Source organism: Rana temporaria, chromosome 3, assembly GCF_905171775.1.
Source record: "Rana temporaria chromosome 3, aRanTem1.1, whole genome shotgun sequence".
In the NCBI taxonomy this organism is placed as follows: Eukaryota; Metazoa; Chordata; class Amphibia; order Anura; family Ranidae; genus Rana; species Rana temporaria.
In genome coordinates, this window is record NC_053491.1 from 37,850,287 (window position 1) to 37,871,479 (window position 21,193).

At 46.8% G+C, this 21,193-nt stretch overlaps 1 protein-coding gene across 1 annotated transcript in view; it reads right to left on the reverse strand.

Annotated features, from left to right (window-relative positions):
• MFGE8 (milk fat globule EGF and factor V/VIII domain containing) overlaps nt 1-14,030 on the reverse strand; it is a 141,773-nt gene extending 127,743 nt beyond the window's left edge. The window contains exon 1 of the mRNA XM_040342406.1: nt 13,821-14,030. Within this exon, the coding sequence (XP_040198340.1) occupies nt 13,821-13,881 (61 nt within the window). The 5' untranslated portion in view covers nt 13,882-14,030. The remainder of the gene's footprint in view (nt 1-13,820) is intronic.
• Between the last annotated feature and the right edge of the window lie 7,163 nt (nt 14,031-21,193).

Below are 21,193 nucleotides of genomic sequence, written 5' to 3' on the forward strand. Positions count from 1 at the left end.
ACTGAGTCCCGTAGCTTTCTCCTGCTCCCTTCTAATATTATCAGCATAACTCCCGACAAGTTCTCCATCACATGATAAAAGCAGCCAGAGTTTTGTGTTGGGGAGGATGCTATAAATAGATTAGCAGAGCCCTGAACTATTCAATGATCAGCTCTGACATTTTCTACCTATGAGGAAAGGGGATGTGTGCCTTTCCTCCAATCGGCTGTCTTGGCTGTATGCCCAGACTTCACTGCAATGCTAACCAGGAAAATAAAGTCTGAAGCCAAAAACAGCAGCTGTAAAAGCGAAAGACCAGTGTGCATGAGGCCTAAAACTTATGTAGGGAGATTTGTTTTGTCTCTGTGCATCATCTGAGGCTGTTCACTGCACTGGGTATATGTTAAAACTTACCTTAAAGTGGATGTGACCCGAAATGTTGTATTTATTTTTTGATGTCACAATGTAGAGTAAAATATTTCCTATAATCTGTGCCCAGTCTTGCCACAAAGTTAATCCAGCTCTGAGCAATCCTCTTTTATTGTTCAGTGAAATAAAACGGATTTACAGAGAAAAACCTTAGTCCGTTCCGCCCCCTTGCAGCAGTGAGTGACAGGTTATTTACATATCTCATGCACTAGCCTGAGACAGGCATTTTTTAATTCCCACCCCCACTCCTTTTCTGAAGTCATGTGGTTACTTTTCTGGATTTTGACTGGATGTTAGTGATCATAGCAGAATTTAGTATAAGGAATACACAGGAAAAAATGCATCTTGACAAGGGGAGTGTAGAGGTGGGCGGGGAGTCTACTGACATCACGACTCCACCCACAGAGCTCCAGACAACAGATCCACCCACAGAATCTGCAGTTTTTCAGTTCTGATAACAGAAGGGAGACATTTGACAGGTAAGGATACATGCAGGAGTAAGGATGAGCCCCAGCGTGTTCGCATGGTACACGTGCAGAGCCCACCAGGAAGTGTGCACGGCGCTGCGCTAATCACAGCCAGGGAGCCATTTCCCGATCTCTGCAGCCGACCATCGGGAAATGTCTCCCTGGCTGTGATTAGCGCAGACTTCCTGGCGGGCTCTGCACGTGTACCATGCGAACACGCTGGAGCTCATCCATATGCAAGAGGCATCTATATCCGTATAGATCAGCACTATGGCAGTAGTTTAGAAAGGATGAGAGTGGCTTTACATCCACTTTAAAACAAAGTTCTTCCAGCACTGAAATGTCAGTGCTACAGACATTCTCATCTTCATCCGTCCTGCTTCAAGGTTTTGCAGACTCCGGCTCTGTGACTGGCCGGAGCTGTGATGGTGTCACTCCTGCGCATGCGCATGGGAACAGCCGCTCACGGCACAGGGCTCTGAGGGAACGTTCTGGGTGGCCGTTCCTTCAGAGTACACGCACCGACGAGGTCCCTGGCTGCATGAACTGTAAATATCTCCTAAATGGTGCACATTTAGGAGATATTTACACTACCTATTGGTTAGCTTTATTATAGGCTTACCTATAGGTAAAAGCAAGAGATAGAATAGAGTTTACTACCACTTTACACTACCACTTGTACCTACAGGCAAGCCTATAGTAAGGCTTACCTTAAACTTGCACAGTTTAAGAGATATTCACAGCATATGCAGCCGGCGACGTTACCGGCGCATGCGACTGAAGGTCCAGCATCCAGTGCTGGACCTTCAGAGCCCGTGCTTACTAGCCACGATCGCCGCTTTGTTAACTTCTGGGTACCCGGGCGTGACGTCATCACATTGCGCCCGGACCTCCGACTGTCAGAGATGACTGGTGACCAGATGGTCACCTGTCATCTCTATGCTTCCCATCCGGCGCTGGACGATGGCACGGGAGAGCCCGGAGAAGCACTGGATGGTGGCGGGGGGGGGTATGTTCCCTCCCGCCTATAAGAACGATCAAATGGAGGAACCGCCGCTATGATCATCCTTATGGTGCGCAGAATCGCCGCCGGCAAATAATGATATCTGAATGATACGTCTAGCTGCACCCATCATTCAGATATCCCCTCACAAAGCCCAGGACATCATATGACGTCCACCCAGGATGGGAGATCCCCTCTGTGGACGTCTTATGACTATGGGACGGTACTGAAGTGGTTAAAGAAACAGCTTATTGGTGCAGCCTCATCACTGCCCATCAGTGAAGGAGAAAAATTACTTATTTGCAAAATTATAATGGGAACTAATAAAAAAAAAAATAATAAAAAAAAAAAAAAATTCTATTAATTTTTTCCCCCCCATTTGTTTAACCACTTCCAGACCGCCGCATGTAGATATACGTCGGCAGAATGGCACGTACAGGCACATTGGCGTACCTGTACGTCCCTGCCTAGACGTGGGTCCGATCAGGACCCCCCCCGCGCTACATGCGGCGGTCGGATTCCCGCGGGGAGCGATCCGGGACGACGGCGCGGCTATTCGTTTATAGCCGCCCCCTCGCGATCACTCCCCGGAGCTGAAGAACAGGGAGAGCCGTATGTAAACACGGCTTCCCCGTGCTTCACTGTGGCGGCTGCATCGATCGAGTGATCCCTTTTATAGGGAGACTCGATCGATGACGTCACACCTACAGCCACACCCCCCTACAGTTGTAAACACACACTAGGTGAACCCTAACCCCATCAGCGCCCCCTGTGGTTAACTCCCAAACTGCAACTGTCATTTTCACAATAAACAATGCAATTTAAATGCATTTTTTGCTGTGAAAATGACAATGGTCCCAAAAATGTGTCAAAATTGTCCGAAGTGTCCGCCATAATGTCGCAGTCACGAAAAAAATCACTGATCGCCGCCATTAGTAGTAAAAAAAAATAAAAAATAATAAAAACTATCCCCTATTTTGTAAACGCTATAAATTTTGCGCAAACCAATCGATAAACGCTTATTGAGATTTTTTTTACCAAAAATAGGTAGAAGAATACGTATCGGCCTAAACTGAGGAAAAAATATTTTTTATATATGTTTTTGGGGATATTTATTATAGCAAAAAAGTAAAAAATATTGCATTTTTTTCAAAATTGTGGCTCTATTTTTGTTTATAGCGCAAAAAATAAAAACCGCAGAGGTGATCAAATACCACCAAAATAAAGCTCTATTTGTGGGGAAAAAAGGACGCCAATTTTGTTTGGATGCCACGTCGCATGACCGCGCAATTGTCTGTTAAAGCGACGCAGTGCCGAATTGTAAAAGCCCCTTGGGTCATTTAGCAGCATATTGGTCCGGTCCTTAAGTGGTTAAAAAAAAACAAAAAAAAAAAACACACACAACGGGTGATTATATACCACCAAAATAAATCTATATCGGTCTCAGAAAAATGATAATGGGTACAGTACGGCATGACCTCGCAATTGTCAAAGTGCGACAGCACTGAAAGCTGAAAATCGGCCTGGGCAGGAAGGGGGTGAAAGTGTCTGGTATAAAAGTGGTTAATAAATTAAAGTCACATTTTTAATCTCTGTGGACATCTAGGAGTAACATTACCCAGCACTGCGCTCTATCACAGGTGCCCATGTAGAGACCCATGCATGCATCTGCCATTTTCTATGTGTTCTCATACATCAGAACACTGAACTGAGCAATGTCATGCTGCAGGTGGGGGGGGGGGGGGGGGGTCTTTGGTTAGAGGACATCAGATGAGAACATCAATAGTTAAAGGAATACACCACATCTCCCAAATCCAAACAGACGGCGTCATGTAACTCGGCCAACCGCCTGACTCCTTAAATAGCCTCAATTGTGGCAAAGAGCTGGCCGCACACCCTGCCATGCTGTCCTGACCCGTCTGCAGGAATACAGATTCACTGAACTAGAACAACTATTTTCCACAACAACTATTATCTTCATTCTTCAACCATGAGAACCAAAAATAGCAATTGTTACTTGGGAACGTCATCGTCTTAGAACTTGGTAAACTGAAAAATACTGTAAATAGGCTCAATTCAGTGCGAGAACGCAGTCAGGTTCTCTGCCATAATAATTGTTATTTTCAGCCTTGTGGCTCTCGTTTTCAACACTCATTATGGAAAATAACAGTAATTAGGGAAAAATAATCATTATGGAGTAATGAATCGAGCCAGTCCCTTTCTATAGGAAAGACACACTTTACACTCAAGTTATGAAACAAATGAAAGGGAGAGCTGGATGCGTCCGTACAATTTGTTTACTTTCTCCTCTAGTCCTTAAAGCGGGGGGTTCACCCTTAGAGGGCACTTTTCCCCCTTAGATTCCTGCTCGTTTTTACTAGGGGAATCGGCTATTTATTTTAAAATATGTGCAGTACTTACCCGTTTACGAGATGCATCCTCTCCATCGCTTCCGGGTATGGGCTGCGGGAATGGGCGTTCCTTCTTGATTGACAGGCTTCCGAGAGGCTTCCGACGGTCGCATCCATCGCGTCACGATTTTCCGAAAGAAGCCGAACGTCGGTGCGCAGGCGCAGTATAGAGCCGCACCGACGTTCGGCTTCTTTCGGCTACGAGTGACGCGATGGATGCGACCGTCGGAAGCCTCTCGGAAGGCTGTCAATCAAGAAGGAACGCCCGCTCCCGAAGACCCATACCCGGAAGCGACGGAAGAAGATGCAGCTCGAAAACGGGTAAGTACTGCTCATATTTTAAAACAACTAGCCGATTCCCCTAGACCGAACGAGCAGGAAGCTAAGGGGAGAATTTTTTTTTTTTTACAAATGGGTGAACTCCCGCTTTAAAGGGGTTGTAAAGGTAAATTTGTGTGGGCATATACACAGTGGTAAATGACAGCCCACTCCCCCCTCCTCCTACTAACCAGTTAATCACAATGGCGGGGGGGATATTACATGTAGAATAATGGAGGCTTCACCTCCCTCTTATTGTAAGACACAGGCTGGAGGGGCGTGATACAGCCTGTGACTGGCAGAAATCCACCCACACCAAAAGGATCCCGACTTAAATGTTGGTTTCCACCCAAATGCCTAAACTGGTAGCTGGCTCAGCATCTCAGCATGCCACTGAGAATCTGAGCCAGCCATTACTGCCCCCTGTGCACTTCAGTGAGCACTGGAGGGGCAGAGCAGACAGACTGACCATAATCATTCTTTGGTCACTGAATACCAAGAACTGAGCAATCATCGGTCATTAAAGGGGTTGTAAAAGTACATTTTTTTTTCCTAAATGGCTTCCTTTACCTCAGTGCAGTCCTCCTTCACTTACCTCATCCTTCCATTTTTGCTTTTAAATGTCCTTATTTCTTCTGAGAAACCCTCACTTCCTGTTCTTATGTCTGTAACTCCACACAGTAATGCAAGGCTTTCTCCCTGGTATGGAGTGTCGTGCTCGCCCCCTCCCTTGGACTACAGGAGAGTCAGGACGCCCACTAACACACAGCTCCTTTCTCTATCTGCAATGTAGAGAGCGTCCTGACTCTCCTGCTCGCCCCCTCAAGAGGCTTTCTCCACACCAGGGAGAAAGCCTTGCATTACTTGTGTGGAGTTACAGACAGAAGAACAGGAAGTGAGGATTTCTCAGAAGAAATAAGGACATTTAAAAGCAAAATGGAAGGATGAGGTAAGTGAAGGAGGACTGCACTAAGGTAAAGGAAGCTATTTAGGGAATTCCCCCCCCCCCTTTACAACCCCTTTAACCACTTGCCCTCCGGAAGGTTTTACCCCCCTTAATGACCGGGGCATTTTTTGCTATTCAGCCCTGCACTACTTTAACGTGCAACGCTATACCCAAATTAAATATATATTTTCTATACACATATGAAGCTTTCTTTGGTTGGTAAGCCCTGACACCGTGGTCAGTTTAAGTGCCTCCATCATCCGCAGCTCTCCTCTGTCTGTCCCCTGCTCTGCCTGATGTGTGGCACTGTGAATTTGGGTAGGAAATGGGCATATTTTTTACAAAGCACAGACACTGCAGCATAGGACTCTAACAGAGAGGATTGGGTGTAATTTACCAAGTGGCTTAACAACCACTTTACCATCTAGGGCAGGGGTTGACAAATTTGCTTGGAATCTAGGAGCCAGCTAAAAAAGTTAGGAGTCAGGAAACGCGGCCCGTCCTGACGAGCTTGTGCGCAGAAGCGAACACATACGTGAGCAGCGACCGCATATGTAAACGGTGTTCAAACCACACATGTGAGGTATCGCCGCGATTGGTAGAGCGAGAGCAATAATTCTAGCCCTAGACCTCCTCTGTAACTCAAAACATGCACCAGATGGCGCCAGCTTACACATCTGGTGGTAATAACTTGTAATACCAATGGCTCACCACCAGATGGCGCCAGCTCACAAAAAAATAAAACAACATTTGCCCCCCCTTCCAAGCCAAGTCGCCAGGACCCTATTTCTAGTCGCCATGGCGACCTGGCGCCCGGGATTTGTCGAGCCCTGATCTAGGGCATTAAAAAAGAAAACCTGTAAGGCAAAAGGCATAATGAGCTAGTATGCATAGCATACTAGCTCATTATGAAATACTTACCTCAGAACGAGGCGTCAGCTGCTGATCCCGGTCACCGCCGAGGGAGCTGACATTTTTCCCCTCGGCGTGTCTTCCGGGTTCGCGGCACCGACACTCGTGATGACGTCACTCCTGCTCATGCACGCGGGAGTCTTCTTTTCAGCAAGGTCTAGCAGCATCTGCCAGACCTTCAAAACGCATGTGCCGCCGACGTCAGCGGCTGCATGCAAAGTGAATATCTCCTAAACCGTACAGGTTTAGGAGATATTCATTTTACCTACAGGTAAGCCTTATTATAGGCTTGCCTGTAGGTAATAAAAAAAATTATATATATATATATATATATAAATAAAAGAGGGTATACAACCGCTTTAACTGTGTGCCTAACAATGTGTAAAGAAAAACAAAATCCCCTTGTAGTGGACTTTTGAGGCACAAATTTCTTAAAGCGTATATATAGAGTAGTAATGCGGCTATGGCCGCTCGCTGTATCACGGGAGCGCGCCCACAATTACTCACCACCATGCGAGCGCTCTCGCATGACTGTGGTCAGTACTTGCGGGGAGGACCAGAGACAGCCGCCGAGGGACCCCAGAAGACGTGGATCGGGGCCACTCTGTGCAAAACGAACTGCACAGTGGGAGGTAAGTATAACATGTTTGTTATTTTAAAAGGAAAAAAAAATTTCCTTTACAACTGCTTTAAATGTTTTTCTTAAATTAAAAAAAAAAAAAGAATTGTATAAAACACATGTATATGCAAATGCTTAAGCATATTTACAATGTTATCACCATAATGCTTTTAGATATTTAAATAAATTCTTGCCTTTTAGAATATATCTGTATTTCCTTCTTCAGGAGTATGGTTAAAGCTTTAACCATACAAATACAATACAAATACTGCAGCTGCTGACTTTTAGGACACTTACCTGTCCTGGAGTCTAGCGCCATCTGCAGCAGAGGACAAGCGGTCGCTCGTCACTCTGCTGACCCCCCCCCCCCCCCCGCCATCCTTGGTGAGGAAACCAGGAAGTGAAGTGCTTCGGCTTCACTGCCCGGTTCCCCACGGCGCATGCGCGAGTCGCGCTACGCCTGCCTCCCGCTGAGTACTGGGAGCCGAGTGTTCCCAGAACACAAACGGGGGTGGAGGGGAGCGGAAGGTGACATCCTGCCCGCAGTCTGCCCGAGACTATGTGGCTGGAAGTGGGTACAAATACCTGTCTTTAGACAGGTATCTGCACCCCCTCCCCCCTGAAAGGTGTCAAATGTGACACCGGAGGGGGGGAGGGTTCCGATCAGCGGGAGTTCCACTTTAGGGTGGAGCTCCGCTTTAAGCAAGAATATTATGTATTATATGTCGAGTTGATGTAACGCTTTAGATTAAAAACATATGGGAGCAGAGTGTGCTCTCGATTCTCCACCAGAGGTCAGAGGTGGTATGCCCTTGGGGGGGGGGGGGGGCGTTGGTACGGGACCTGAAGGCCCACAAAATTTGGTATAATTCCCACAACCCCGGAAGGGACGAGCCAGGAAACCCACTGGGGCCAAAATATTGCGAGCGACCCTGCGAGTGCTGTACAGTCTCACACAGGATGGGAACCACGCATCCGCCAATGCTAGAGAAAGGTTGTGACCGTTCACTCCAGCATCCAACATTGAACCGGTGTGGGAGCCAGTCTGGCCGTTTTCTCTCCCTGCTTCCCAGTTCCCTGTACACAGAGTTCTGTGGGTTTGTAAACACAGGACTGTGCGTGTGATTGGACACAGACGATCAGCTGATTCAGCCAAAATCACTGGCACTGATGTACGCGATTGTGCAGTGCGGTCGGCAGGGAGTAAAGAGGATCTTTGGTTAAAAAAAAACAAAAAAAACATTAAAAGCCAGATTCAGAAAGACTAGCTTATCTTTGTGCAGGCGTAGCGTATCGCATTTACGCTACGCCGCTGTAAGTCAGAGAGGCAAGTGCTGTATTCACAAAGCACTTGCCTCCTAAGTTACGGCGGCGTAGCGTAAATGGGCCGGCCTAAGCGTGCCTAATTCAAATGAGGAACATGGGGGGGGCGTGTTTTATGTTAATGATTCGTGACCCAACGTGATTGATGTTTTTAAAGTAACGGCGCATGCGCCGTCCGTGGACATATCCCAGTGCGCATGTGTCGGATAGAATGCCTAAGATACGTCGAACACTGCCTACGACGTGAACGTAACTTACGCACAGCCCTATTCGCGTACGACTTACGTAAACGACGTAAAAAGATAGGCTTGTTCCGACGTCCATACCTTGCATGGGCTGTGCCACCTAGGGAGCAGCTTTATCTTTACGCCGGCGTATGTCTTACGTAAACGGCGTATCTTTACTGCGACGGGCAAGCGTACGTTCGTGAATAGGCGTATCTCGCTGATTTACGCATTCTAGGCGTAAATCAGCATTCACGCCCCTAGCGGCCGGCCTAAGTAGAAAGCTAAGATACGACGGCGCTGGCGGTCGTATCTTAGCTAGATTTAAGTGTATCTCATTTTGAGAATACACTTAAAGATACGACGGGCTTAGATTCAGAGTTACGACGGCGTATCTACTGATACGCCGGCGTAACTCTCTCTGAATCTAGCTATAAAAGTCAGCAGAGACAAATACTAGATAGAGTAGAGGAGGGTTACTTTAACACCCATCAGTTTTTTTTTTTTTTTTTTTTTTGCCATCTATGTTGCATTGGGGAGATTTCCCTTCACTTCCTGTCCCATAGCCAAAACAGGAAGTGAAGGGAAATCACTACAAAGCGAGGTTGTCACCAGAACTATTGTCCTCAATAATAATAACTTTGGGTTGCCTGAAAAAAGAGGGGAAATCTTCCAATGAGGACAATAGTTCTGGCGACAACCTGACTTTATAGGGATTTCCCCTCTATTGCTCTTTTGCCGGTGTGTTATCATATTTTGCTCCCTATCGCAGAATGCTGCGGAAGTGACGTTGCGGCCAGCAAAATCAAACTGCGCAATCGCGATGCGTTCCAAATGATTTACGACAGTACACACCAGTGAACCCATCAGAATATGTCACGGAAGTGACAACAATAGACGGGGGGGGAGGGGGGAGAAAGAGAGAGATACAGAGACAGTAATGTACATAGGGGAGGAAATCCCCTCCCTGAGCCCCGGTTAACGCTCTCTGTATCCCTATATCTGTATGTCTCTCTCCCCCCCCCCCCCCCCCGCTCCGTCTATTGTTGTCACTTCCGTGACATATTCTGATGGGTTCACTGGTGTGTACTGTCGTAAATCATTTGGAACGCATCGCACCTGCAGTTGGAACGCATCGCGCATGCGCAGTTTGATTTTGCTGCCCGCAACGTCACTTCCGCAGCATTCTGCGATGGGGAGCAGAATATGATAACACACCGGCAATCCAAAATTATTATTTATTTTTTTCTTTTTTACTAATCGATAGTAAACAGGACAAATAGAGGAGGGTGAATCTTCCTAAATGGGGGCACAGACAGCAATAAAAGCTGACAGAGGTTCTAATCCCTCTCCACTATCCAAAACTGAAAACAGTTTTGCCTTTAGTTATACTTTAAAAGCAATCTAAATCCTGAACTACGTGAGAATGATACTCCAATGTTCTGAGAATTTGCATTTGGAATTCTGCCAATACATAGTCAGCTTTAATGGATGAAACAAATAAATAAATGAGCATCTGACAGCGCGATTACACCGCATCCCCGATCACTGAATACGACACCAAAGGAGAAAAGAGGACAATGGGGGCTTCTCAGGTTCTACTGATAATACATCATGTAAACACAGATACTTATCAGCAGAACCTGGAGAGCCCCATTGTCCTCCTCCACAGGAATCCTCAACGACTCCGAATCCTTTGAAATCAGATCAGATAAAAAGCCAGGTAATGAGCCAATTATCACACAGGTAAGGAGGACCGACCTACTACACAGGTAAGGAGGACTGAGCTACTACACAGGTAAGGAGGACCGACCTACTACACAGGTAAGGAGGACCGACCTACTACACAGGTAAGGAGGACTCACCTACTACACAGGTAAGGAGGACCGACCTACTACACAGGTAAGGAGGACTCACCTACTACACAGGTAAGGAGGACTGAGCTACTACACAGGTAAGGAGGACTCACCTACTACACAGGTAAGGAGGACTCACCTACTACACAGGTAAGGAGGACTCACCTACTACACAGGTAAGGAGGACTCACCTACTACACAGGTAAGGAGGACTCACCTACTACACAGGTAAGGAGGACTCACCTACTACACAGGTAAGGAGGACTCACCTACTACACAGGTAAGGAGGACTCACCTACTACACAGGTAAGGAGGACCGACCTACTACACAGGTAAGGAGGACCGACCTACTACACAGGTAAGGAGGACTCACCTACTACACAGGTAAGGAGGACCGACCTACTACACAGGTAAGGAGGACTCACCTACTACACAGGTAAGGAGGACTGAGCTACTACACAGGTAAGGAGGACTCACCTACTACACAGGTAAGGAGGACTCACCTACTACACAGGTAAGGAGGACTCGCCTACTACACAGGTAAGGAGGACTCACCTACTACACAGGTAAGGAGGACTCACCTACTACACAGGTAAGGAGGACTCACCTACTACACAGGTAAGGAGGACCGACCTACTACACAGGTAAGGAGGACCGACCTACTACACAGGTAAGGAGGACTCACCTACTACACAGGTAAGGAGGACCGACCTACTACACAGGTAAGGAGGACTCACCTACTACACAGGTAAGGAGGACTCACCTACTACACAGGTAAGGAGGACTCACCTACTACACAGGTAAGGAGGACTCACCTACTACACAGGTAAGGAGGACTCACCTACTACACAGGTAAGGAGGACTCACCTACTACACAGGTAAGGAGGACTCACCTACTACACAGGTAAGGAGGACTCACCTACTACACAGGTAAGGAGGACTGAGCTACTACACAGGTAACGAGGACTGAGCTACTACACAGGTAACGAGGACTGAGCTACTACACAGGTAACGAGGACTGAGCTACTACACAGGTAACGAGGACTGAGCTACTACACAGGTAACGAGGACTGAGCTACTACACAGGTAACGAGGACTGAGCTACTACACAGGTAAGGAGGACTAACCTACTACACAGGTAAGGAGGACTGAGCTACTACACAGGTAAGGAGGACTGAGCTACTACACAGGTAAGGAGGACTGAGCTACTACACAGGTAAGGAGGACTGAGCTACTACACAGGTAAGGAGGACTGAGCTACTACACAGGTAAGGAGGACTGAGCTACTACACAGGTAAGGAGGACTGACCTACTACACAGGTAAGGAGGACTGAGCTAATACACAGGTAACGAGGACTGACCTACTACACAGGACAGAACCTCCTCCCAGGACACAAAATGCCATCCTAAGAAAAGCAACATTTGTATCGGTCATTGAATAATATTCCCGAGGAGTTCCATCTTTCAACTTGACATTTTCGAGACCCCTCTGAAACTAATGAATTACCAAAGGTGGATCACTTTTTATTTGCAAAATTTGCCAGCATTTTCCTATTGTAGATCACGTCTGTATACATAACATGTAATAGAGAGACAGGAGAGCAGAAGATGAAGAATTACATTGTATTCCATTATTAGATAACAACACAATGCTGTACACTGTAAAGCATTGTGTTGTTATCTAATAATGGAATACAATGTAATTCTCCGTGTTCTTCATCTTCTGCTCTCCCGTCTCTGTATTTTATGTTATGTATACAGATGTGATCTACAATAGGAAAATAATGGCACATTTTGTAAATAAAAAGTGTGTACAGTGTTACTTCTAGATCTACCAGCATGGCAAGCCGGAACCTTACCCACAGCATCCTGTCCCTCAATGTCCCACCAGATCCCCCGTCTCCTGTCCTTCAATGTCCCACCAGATCCCCCGTCTCCTGTCCCTCAATGTCCTACCAGATCCCTCGTCTCCTGTCCCTCAATGTCCTACCAGATCCCTCGTCTCCTGTCCCTCAATGTCCCTCCAGATCCCTCGTCTCCTGTCCCTCATTGTCCCTCCAGATCCATCGTCTCCTGTCCCTCAATGTCCCTCCAGATCCATCGTCTCCTGTCCCTCAATGTCCCTCCAGATCCCCCGTCTCCTATCCCTCATTGTCCCTCCAGATCCATCGTCTCCTGTCCCCCAATGTCCCTCCAGATCCATCGTCTCCTGTCCCCCAATGTCCTTCCAGAACCATCATCTCCTGTCCCTCAATGTCCCACCAGACCCATCATCTCCTGTCCCTCAATGTCCCTCCAGATCCATCGTCTCCTGTCCCTCAATGTCCCTCCAGATCCCTCGTCTCCTGTCCCTCAATGTCCCTCCAGATCCATCGTCTCCTGTCCCTCAATGTCCCACCAGATCCATCATCTCCTGTCCCCCAATGTCCCTCCAGATCCATCATCTCCTGTCCCCCAATGTCCCTCCAGATCCATCATCTCCTGTCCCTCAATGTCCCACCAGATCCCTCATCTCCTGTCCCCCAATGTCCCACCAGATCCCTCGTCTCCTGTCCCCCAATGTCCCTCCAGATCCATCATCTCCTGTCCCTCCAGATCCCTCATCTCCTGTCCCTCAATGTCCCTCCAGATTCATCGTCTCCTGTCCCTCAATGTCCCTCCAGATCCATTGTCTCCTGTCCCTCAATGTCCCTCCAGATCCATAGTCTCCTGTCCCTCAATGTCCCTCCAGATCCATCGTCTCATGTCCCTCAAGATCCATAGTCTCCTGTCCCTCCAGATCCATCATCTCCTGTCCCTCAATGTCCCTCCAAATCCATAGTCTCCTGTCCCTCAATGTCCCACCAGACCCATCATCTCCTGTCCCTCGTCTCCTGTCCCTCCAGATCCCTCGTCTCCTGTCCCTCAATGTCCTACCAGATCTCTTGTCTCCTGTCCCTCCAGATCCCTCGTCTCCTGTCCCTCAATGTCCCACCGGACCCATCATCTCCTGTCCCTCGTCTGCTGTCCCACCAGACCCATTAACTCCTGTCCCTCAATGTCCCACCAGATCCCTCGTCTCCTGTCCCACCAGATCCCTCGTCTCCTGTCCCTCAATGTCCCACCAGATCCCTCGTCTCCTGTCCCTCAATGTCCCACCAGATCCCTCGTCTCCTGTCCCTCAATGTCCCAATGAAGACACTTGGTGTCACCTGTTGCTCAAAGTCCCTCCAGAACCATTGAAGTCCCACCAGGATCCCAGTATACACTGCCAGTCCCTGTCAGGGGTCACACACGTCCTGTAATAGTAGGTGACAGTCCCGGAGAAGTCCCACCATCCAGTCCCGCACTCACCCTGAGCCCCCAGGACCAGGCAGACAGTGAGGAGAGTGGTGAGAAGTGTGGCCCCCGGCATGTCGCAGGCTGTGGCCCCTGGATCTCCGGAGAAGGGTTCTCGCTGTTCCGGACAGTCCTCACACCAGACACAGATTGCAGTTTTGCGGGCACGTGACGGCCGAGCTCCGCCAATCAGCGCCGGTTGTGAGGCAGAGCCGGTTCGGGTCTGGATGCGGAGAGGTGGGAGGGGCCGGGGAGCGGGGAGGGGCGGGATTGTTGTGTCTGCAGACAGCGGAGTGACAGACAACGTGTGCCGACCCCTCCCACAAATACAGATTTCTTCTTTTGGTGATATTTTTTTTTATTATTATTATTTATTTTGTATAATATAAACGAATATATATATATATATATATATATATATATATATATATATATATAAAGAAAACAATATTGTATACATTCTGCTGTAAAAATCTTCTACATATCCTTGTTAAAAATCAAAACAAAATAAAAATCCCAATAAGCGTGAATTGATTGGTTTATGTGAACATTATAGCGATATTTTGTTTATTTATTTTATATAATAGTTACAGCGATCAGCGACGTATAGCGGGACTGCAATAATATGGCGGGAAATTCTGACACTAAGGCTCGGTTCACACTGTAACGATGCGGGAACCCTACAAATCCACTGCGAAGGATCCGTTCCTTTATTATTCGCTTGTTCAGTGGGGATCGCTCCGTTGATCCCCGCTGAGCCGGCAGATGACAGGGCGGTCCCCGCACACTTGTCATTTTGTGTGAATACCATTTGTCATTCTGTAGAAGTGACTCTCACATCTCTATGTTCAAACTTCATTGGCCCGGATTCACAAAGCACTTACGCCAACGTATCTCCAGATACGCCGCGTAAGTCTATCTATGCGCCGTTGCATCTCTGCGCCATGCCCAAAAAAATAGATACAACTGAAAATAGGCTTCATCCGACCGACGTAACTTTCCTATGCCGTCGTATAGTGGGCGCATATTTACGCTGGGCGTATTTGCCGCTCCCATAGATTTTCTATGCACATATGCAAATGAGGGAGATACGCCGATTCACGAACGTAGTTGCGCCCGGCGCATAATATACGCGGTTTGCGTAAGTCGTACGTCCGGCGTAAAGTTATTCCCCATATAGGAGGCGCAACTCATGCAAAAGGTATGGACCAGGGAACACAAGCCGTCGTATCTTTTGTCGTTTACGTAGTACGTGAATATGACTAGGCGTAGGTTACTTTCACGTCGTAGGCAGTGATCCGTCGTATCTTAGGGAGTAGTTCCGACGTGATTCTGCGCATGTGCACTGGGATGTGTCCACGGGACGGCGCATGCGCCGTACGTTATTCGTATCTTTATGACGCTCAATCCATCATTTGCATGGGGTCACGCCTCATTAGCATGGCTCACGCCCACTTCCACCTACGCAGGCTTACGCCGAGGAAACCCAGCGTATCTTTAAGAGCGAGTGGGAGCGAGTGCTTTGTGAATACTGTGCTTGCATCTGTGCGCTGCGCCGGCGTAGCGTATATTAGATACGCTACGCCCGCATAAATATGCGCCGATGTATGTGAATCCGGGCCTCGGTGTTTAAATAAAGAATAATAAAAAAAAAAATCCTGTTCTCTAGACCTGCTCTACTATTTACCTCTTTACAATGTGGATCAGCTCCCAATTCAAGGGATTGATTTTACTTTCCCGGAGTTCAGCTTTAAAGCACACTTCTCAATAGACGAGCCAACCTTGGCTTACCATCTGCTATGGAACTACAAGTCTCAGCAGTGCTACATGACAGGTTGTAATGCTGCAAACACTTGTCACACCGCCGTCCCTACTACATCATAGTCTGTACCTGGAATAGACAGTAATGCTTTGTAGTAGGAGGTGGGAGGATTGCTCCAGGCATTGGAATTGCACCTGGTGTTGGGGAAATGCTGCTAGAAGGATGTACAGAATGCAGTTGGGAGGTTTACCATTCTGTCTTTATATCTTTGAGCAAATATTTTAGTGTTGAGCCGGTAGGTGCGGAAATGGGTGGGGGGGTTTAATAACACTTTACATCTGCTAGTCTATATTAAAGTAAATCCAAACCCCAAAAAAACAAATATGTAAGATAGGGCAGCTTCATAGCTCCCAACTGTCCCTGATTTCGAGGGACTGTCCCTAAATTGGAGCAATGTCCCTCTGTCCCTTTTTCCTCCTTATTTGTCCCTCATTTTGTTCGGATCTATATAGATGTATATAAAATGCACTTTTTATCTTTCCAAAAGTGTTTCCCAGTGCTAAACCTTTCATTCTAAATCTAAATTGCTGCATTTGTAAATTTTTAAAGCCAACATAAAGGAATAGTAGTGGTAAAAAAAGCACTTGCGGGTTTTACCAATCTTGTTTTTTTGTACAATTCTCCTTTAACCACTTCCTTACTGGGCACTTAAACCCCCTTCCTGCCCAGAGGACTTTTTGCGATTCGGCACTGCGTCGCTTTAACTGACAATTGCGCGGTCGTGCGACATGGCTCCCAAACAAAATTGACGTCCTTTTTTCCCCACAAATAGAGCTTTCTTTTGGTGGTATTTGATCACCCCTGCGGTTTTTATTTTTTGCGCTATAAACAAAAACAGAGCGACAATTTTGAAAAAAAAATTTTTTTTACTTGTTGCTATAATAAATAGCTCAATTTTTTTTTTTTTTTTTTTTTTTTATCCTCAGTCTAGGCCGATACGTATTCTACATATTTTTAGTAAAAAAAAAAAAAAAATATTGCAATAAGTGACTGGTTTGCGCAAAAGTTATAGCGCCTACAAAATAAGGGACAGAATTATTATTTTTTTTTTTATTTTTTTTTTACTAGTAATGGCGGCGATCTGCGATTTTTATTGCGACTGCGACATTATGGCGGACACATCGGACACTTTTGACACATTTTTGGCACCATTCACATTTATACTGCGATCAGTGCTATAAATATGCACTAATTACTGTATAAATGTGACTGGCAGGGAAGAACACTAGGGGGTGAGGAAGGGGCTAAATGTGTACCCTATATTGTGTTCTAACTGTGGGGGAAGGGGACTGACTGGGGAAGGTGACCGATCTGTGTCTCTATGTACAAGAGACACAGATCTGTCTCCTCTCTCCCCTGACAGCACCGCTGTCTGTGAGAGCCGGCAATGAGAAATGATCTCATATGTAAACATATGAGATCATCTCTCATTGGCCGCACAGATCGCCTAGCAAACGGCTACTCCGATTGGCCGTTCACGGCGATCTGTGATTGTCTGTGTCCAAGGGACACAGCCAGCACAGAAGTTCCCCGCTTCCCGCGCGGGGAACGCGGAAAGGGGCGGACGTCAATTGACGGCACCTCAGAGAAGTAGAACCACCATGCGGCCGTCAATAGTCGTACGGCCGTCGGGAAGTGGTTAAGGGGCAAGGGGTAAACACATAGCTATGAGTAAACACTAACGTTAGTGTGAAACGTGTCAGTGTCCTATGTTCCGTTGCTGTGACTTGTAGTGCCTGTTTCCAGCTTTTTACATTAAAGTTACGTTGGATTGGAGTGCGGCTGTCCTGATCATCTTTTGTTCTCAATTGCCATGTGCATTGCTAGCACCCTCAGTTCCTGAGAAGAAGATTTGCATCCAACAAGACCTGCCTGGAGCGGCAATCTCTGTCTCTTTATAGTAATCAGTGCCTTTTTATAGCACTGATAGCTGTAAAAATGACAATGGTCCCAAAATAGTGACAAAAGTGTCCGATGTGTCCGCCATAATGTCGCAGTCATGATAAAAATCGCTGATCGCCCCCATTACTAATAATAAAAAAAAATTATAATAAAAATGCCATAAAACTATCCCTATTTTGTAGAAGCTATCATTTTTGTGCAAACCAATCAATATACGCTTATTGCGATTTTTTTACCAAAATAGCGTAGAAGAATACATATCGGCCTAAACTGAGAAATACATTTTTATATATTTTTTGTGGATATTTATTATACCAAAAAGTAAATAATATTGCTTTTTTTTTTCAAAATTGAATTTTTTTTGTTTGTAGCGCAAAAAAAACAAAAAACAGAGGTGATCAAATACCACCAAAAGAAATGTCTATTTGTGGGGAAAAAAGGACGGCGATTTTATTTATGCAATGAAGAAGGAAAACTGAAGGAGCTGATGGGAAGAAGGGAAACAAGACTGAGAATGGAACAAGGCAACAAGGTACTGGATACACAGGGCAGGATCAAGGGTTAGTGGCAACAGAGTCTGGCATCAACAAGGCAAACAGGGCACAAGGCAGGAGCAGCCAAAACACTGATGCAAGGAGCAATAACAAAAGTGGAACTTTTAGGTACCCTCTCAGCAGGTGTGACCAGGTGGAGCAGATTGCTGGAACCTGCTGACTGTTGGGAGACACCTGCTGGTGGACACTAAAACTGCAGATTTCTGTCCAAGGAATGACAGTGCCACCAGCAGACGAACCAGGTCCTGACAAAATGACTCATGTATAGGCAGCTTAACCACTTAAGGACCAGACCAATATGCTGCTAAATGACCCAAAGGGGTTTTTACAATTCGGCACTGCGTCGCTTTAACAGACAATTACGCGGTCATGCGACGTTGCTCCCAAACAAAATTGGCGTCCTTTTTTCCCCACAAATAGAGCTTTCTTTTGGTGGTATTTGATCACCTCTGCGGTTTTTATTTTTTGCGCTATAAACAAAAATAGAGCGACAATTTTGAAAAAAATTCAATATTTTTTACTTTTTGCTGTAATAAATATCCCCCAACAACATATATATATAAAAAAAAATCCTCAGTTTAGGCCGATACGTATTCTTCTCCCTATTTTTGGTAAAAAAAAACCGCAATAAGCGTTTATCGATTGGTTTACGCAAAATTTATAGCGTTTACAAAATAGGGGATAGTTTTATTATTTTTCGTGACTGCGACATTATGGCGGAAACTTCGGACAATTTTGACACATTTTTGGGACCATTGTCATTTTCACAGCAAAACATGCATTTAAATTGCATTGTTTATTGTGAAAATGACAGTTGCAGTTTGGGAGTTAACCACAGGGGGCGCTGTAGGAGTTAGGGTTCAGCTAGTGTGTGTTTACAACTGTAGGGGGGTGTGGCTGTAGGTCTGACGTCATCGATCAAGTCTCCCTATAAAAGGGATCACTCGATCGATGCGCCGCCACAGTGAAGCACGTGTTTACATACGGCTCTCCCCGTTCTTCAGCTCCGGGGACCGATCGCGATGGGGCGGCTATAAACGAATAGCCGCGCCGTCGTCCCGGATCGCTCCCCGCGGGTATCCAACCGCCACATATAGCGGGGGGGGGGTCCCGATCGGACCCCCGACCCACGTCTAGGCAGGGACGTACAGGTACGCCAATGTGCCTGTACGTGCCATTCTGCCGACGTATATCTACATGCGGTGGTCGGGAAGTGGTTAAAGCGACATTAAAGCCCCTTTCACACGGGGCAGATCTGTTTTGACGGACTCCACTTGCTCAGCGGGGAACGCTCTGCTGATCTCCGTTGATCAGGCGGATGACAGGTCCATCTCCGCTCACTGTGCTGAGATGGACGTGTCAGAGCCCCGCTCTCCTCTATGGGGAGATCGGATGAAAACAGACAGCCCCGTTTTCATCCGATCCCATCTGATCCGACCTGCTGGACTGATGGCAAACGTATCGCCATCTGTTCGTTTTCAGTGGATCTTGTCAGATCGGATGCCAGGTGGGTGTAAGCGGACACATTGCTGACATGCGCTTACCCATAGAAGTCAATGGGTGGCCCGAAATGGGTGGCTAAAAAACGGGTGGCTGAAAAACGGACAGGCGGGTCCAATCGGTACGATTTTGTGAAAGGGGCCTAAAGATTTATTGTTTCAAATAACAAACATGTCATACTTACCCCATCCTCCTCTTGTCTGGTACCCAGCTGGTGCTCTGGGCTCCTCCTCTTCAGTCAGTGCCCCCAATAGAAAGCCGCTTGCTTTGGGGGCAATGGTGTGTACTCTGTTCCGAGCCCCACTCTATACGTCCATAAGAGACACAGAGCCGTGGCCTGGCCCGGCCGCCGCTCTCTTCTTACTGGCTCACTGGCTGTGATGGACAGTATCAGGAGCCAATGACTCCTGCTGCTATCTCAGCCAATGAGGAATGAGAGACCCAAGTGAAGCTCAGCTCTCGTGCACATCTCTGGATCGAGAAGGAGCTCAGGTGAGTATTAGAATAGAATGAAAAATAAAAAAAAACCTTGTGCCTTTAAAACCATTTTAAATCCTTGTTTACATTTGTGGTGCTCTCTGAAGAACTCTTCAGAGTGTATGTGACAGGTGGTGAGGAGACATTACATCGCCTCCTCATCATCCTGTTTTAACCCACTAAATGCCAGGCTACCGTGCCACAGCTGCGTGCATTGGGCATGGTTGGAATGCAGCCACATTCACTTGAATAGAATACGTTCAGTGAGCAGTAGTTCCTGCAGCAAAGCATCACATCTACGGTATGTGTAAACCCCCAGCTGCTGCCTTTACAGCTAAGGGAAGGGGTAGAAAAAACGTGGCTCAACCGTGGGGTTTTACCGTCCCCCAACCACTAGTGTAAACCAGCACTAAAGCTGGCCATATACTATTAGATTTCGCTATGAATATGTGTGCAAAATATCTCATCAGTACCTTTCATAACGCCATCAGAGACTTGGCAAATGTTTTGAAGAACCTCAAAATTTAATTTACATTCGATTAAAAAGCACATTCACTTTTAGAATTTGGATTGTTTGTGAAAAATGTTCCATCTTGCTCCTTCTATTTTTTTCATTACTATAATCAAACACAATTGTTGATTTGACCTAGTTAAAGGAGAAGTCCAACCTGAACTCGTTTGGGTGTACTTCTCCTATGGATCACAGGAGTGCAATTCGTTTTACACTCCTGTGACCCGTTTTCCGCTCTTTGCTGACGTCACCGATTTCAGTCCAGGCACCGCAACATCGAAACAATAAAGTCTGGACCGGCCAGGTGCCTGGACCGACACCCGGCTCAGCCTCTCAGCGAGCCTCTGAGAGTCTGAGCCGGCCCTCCCCTCCACAGCCTAGCACTCCAGTGAGAGAGGAGGGAGCAGAGAGCTGTGACTGACAGTCTACAGCTCTCTGCTCACAGAGCTTTGAAAACCCAGTGATCGCCAATGTTCGATCGCTCGGTTCTCAGTGCAGAGATGGCGGGGGACAGATGCTGCATCCATCTAGGTAAGTAAAAATAAATAAAAAATCCTTTACTCTTTTAAGGCCCCATACACACGAGAGGATTTATCCGCGAATACGGTCCAGCGGACCGTTT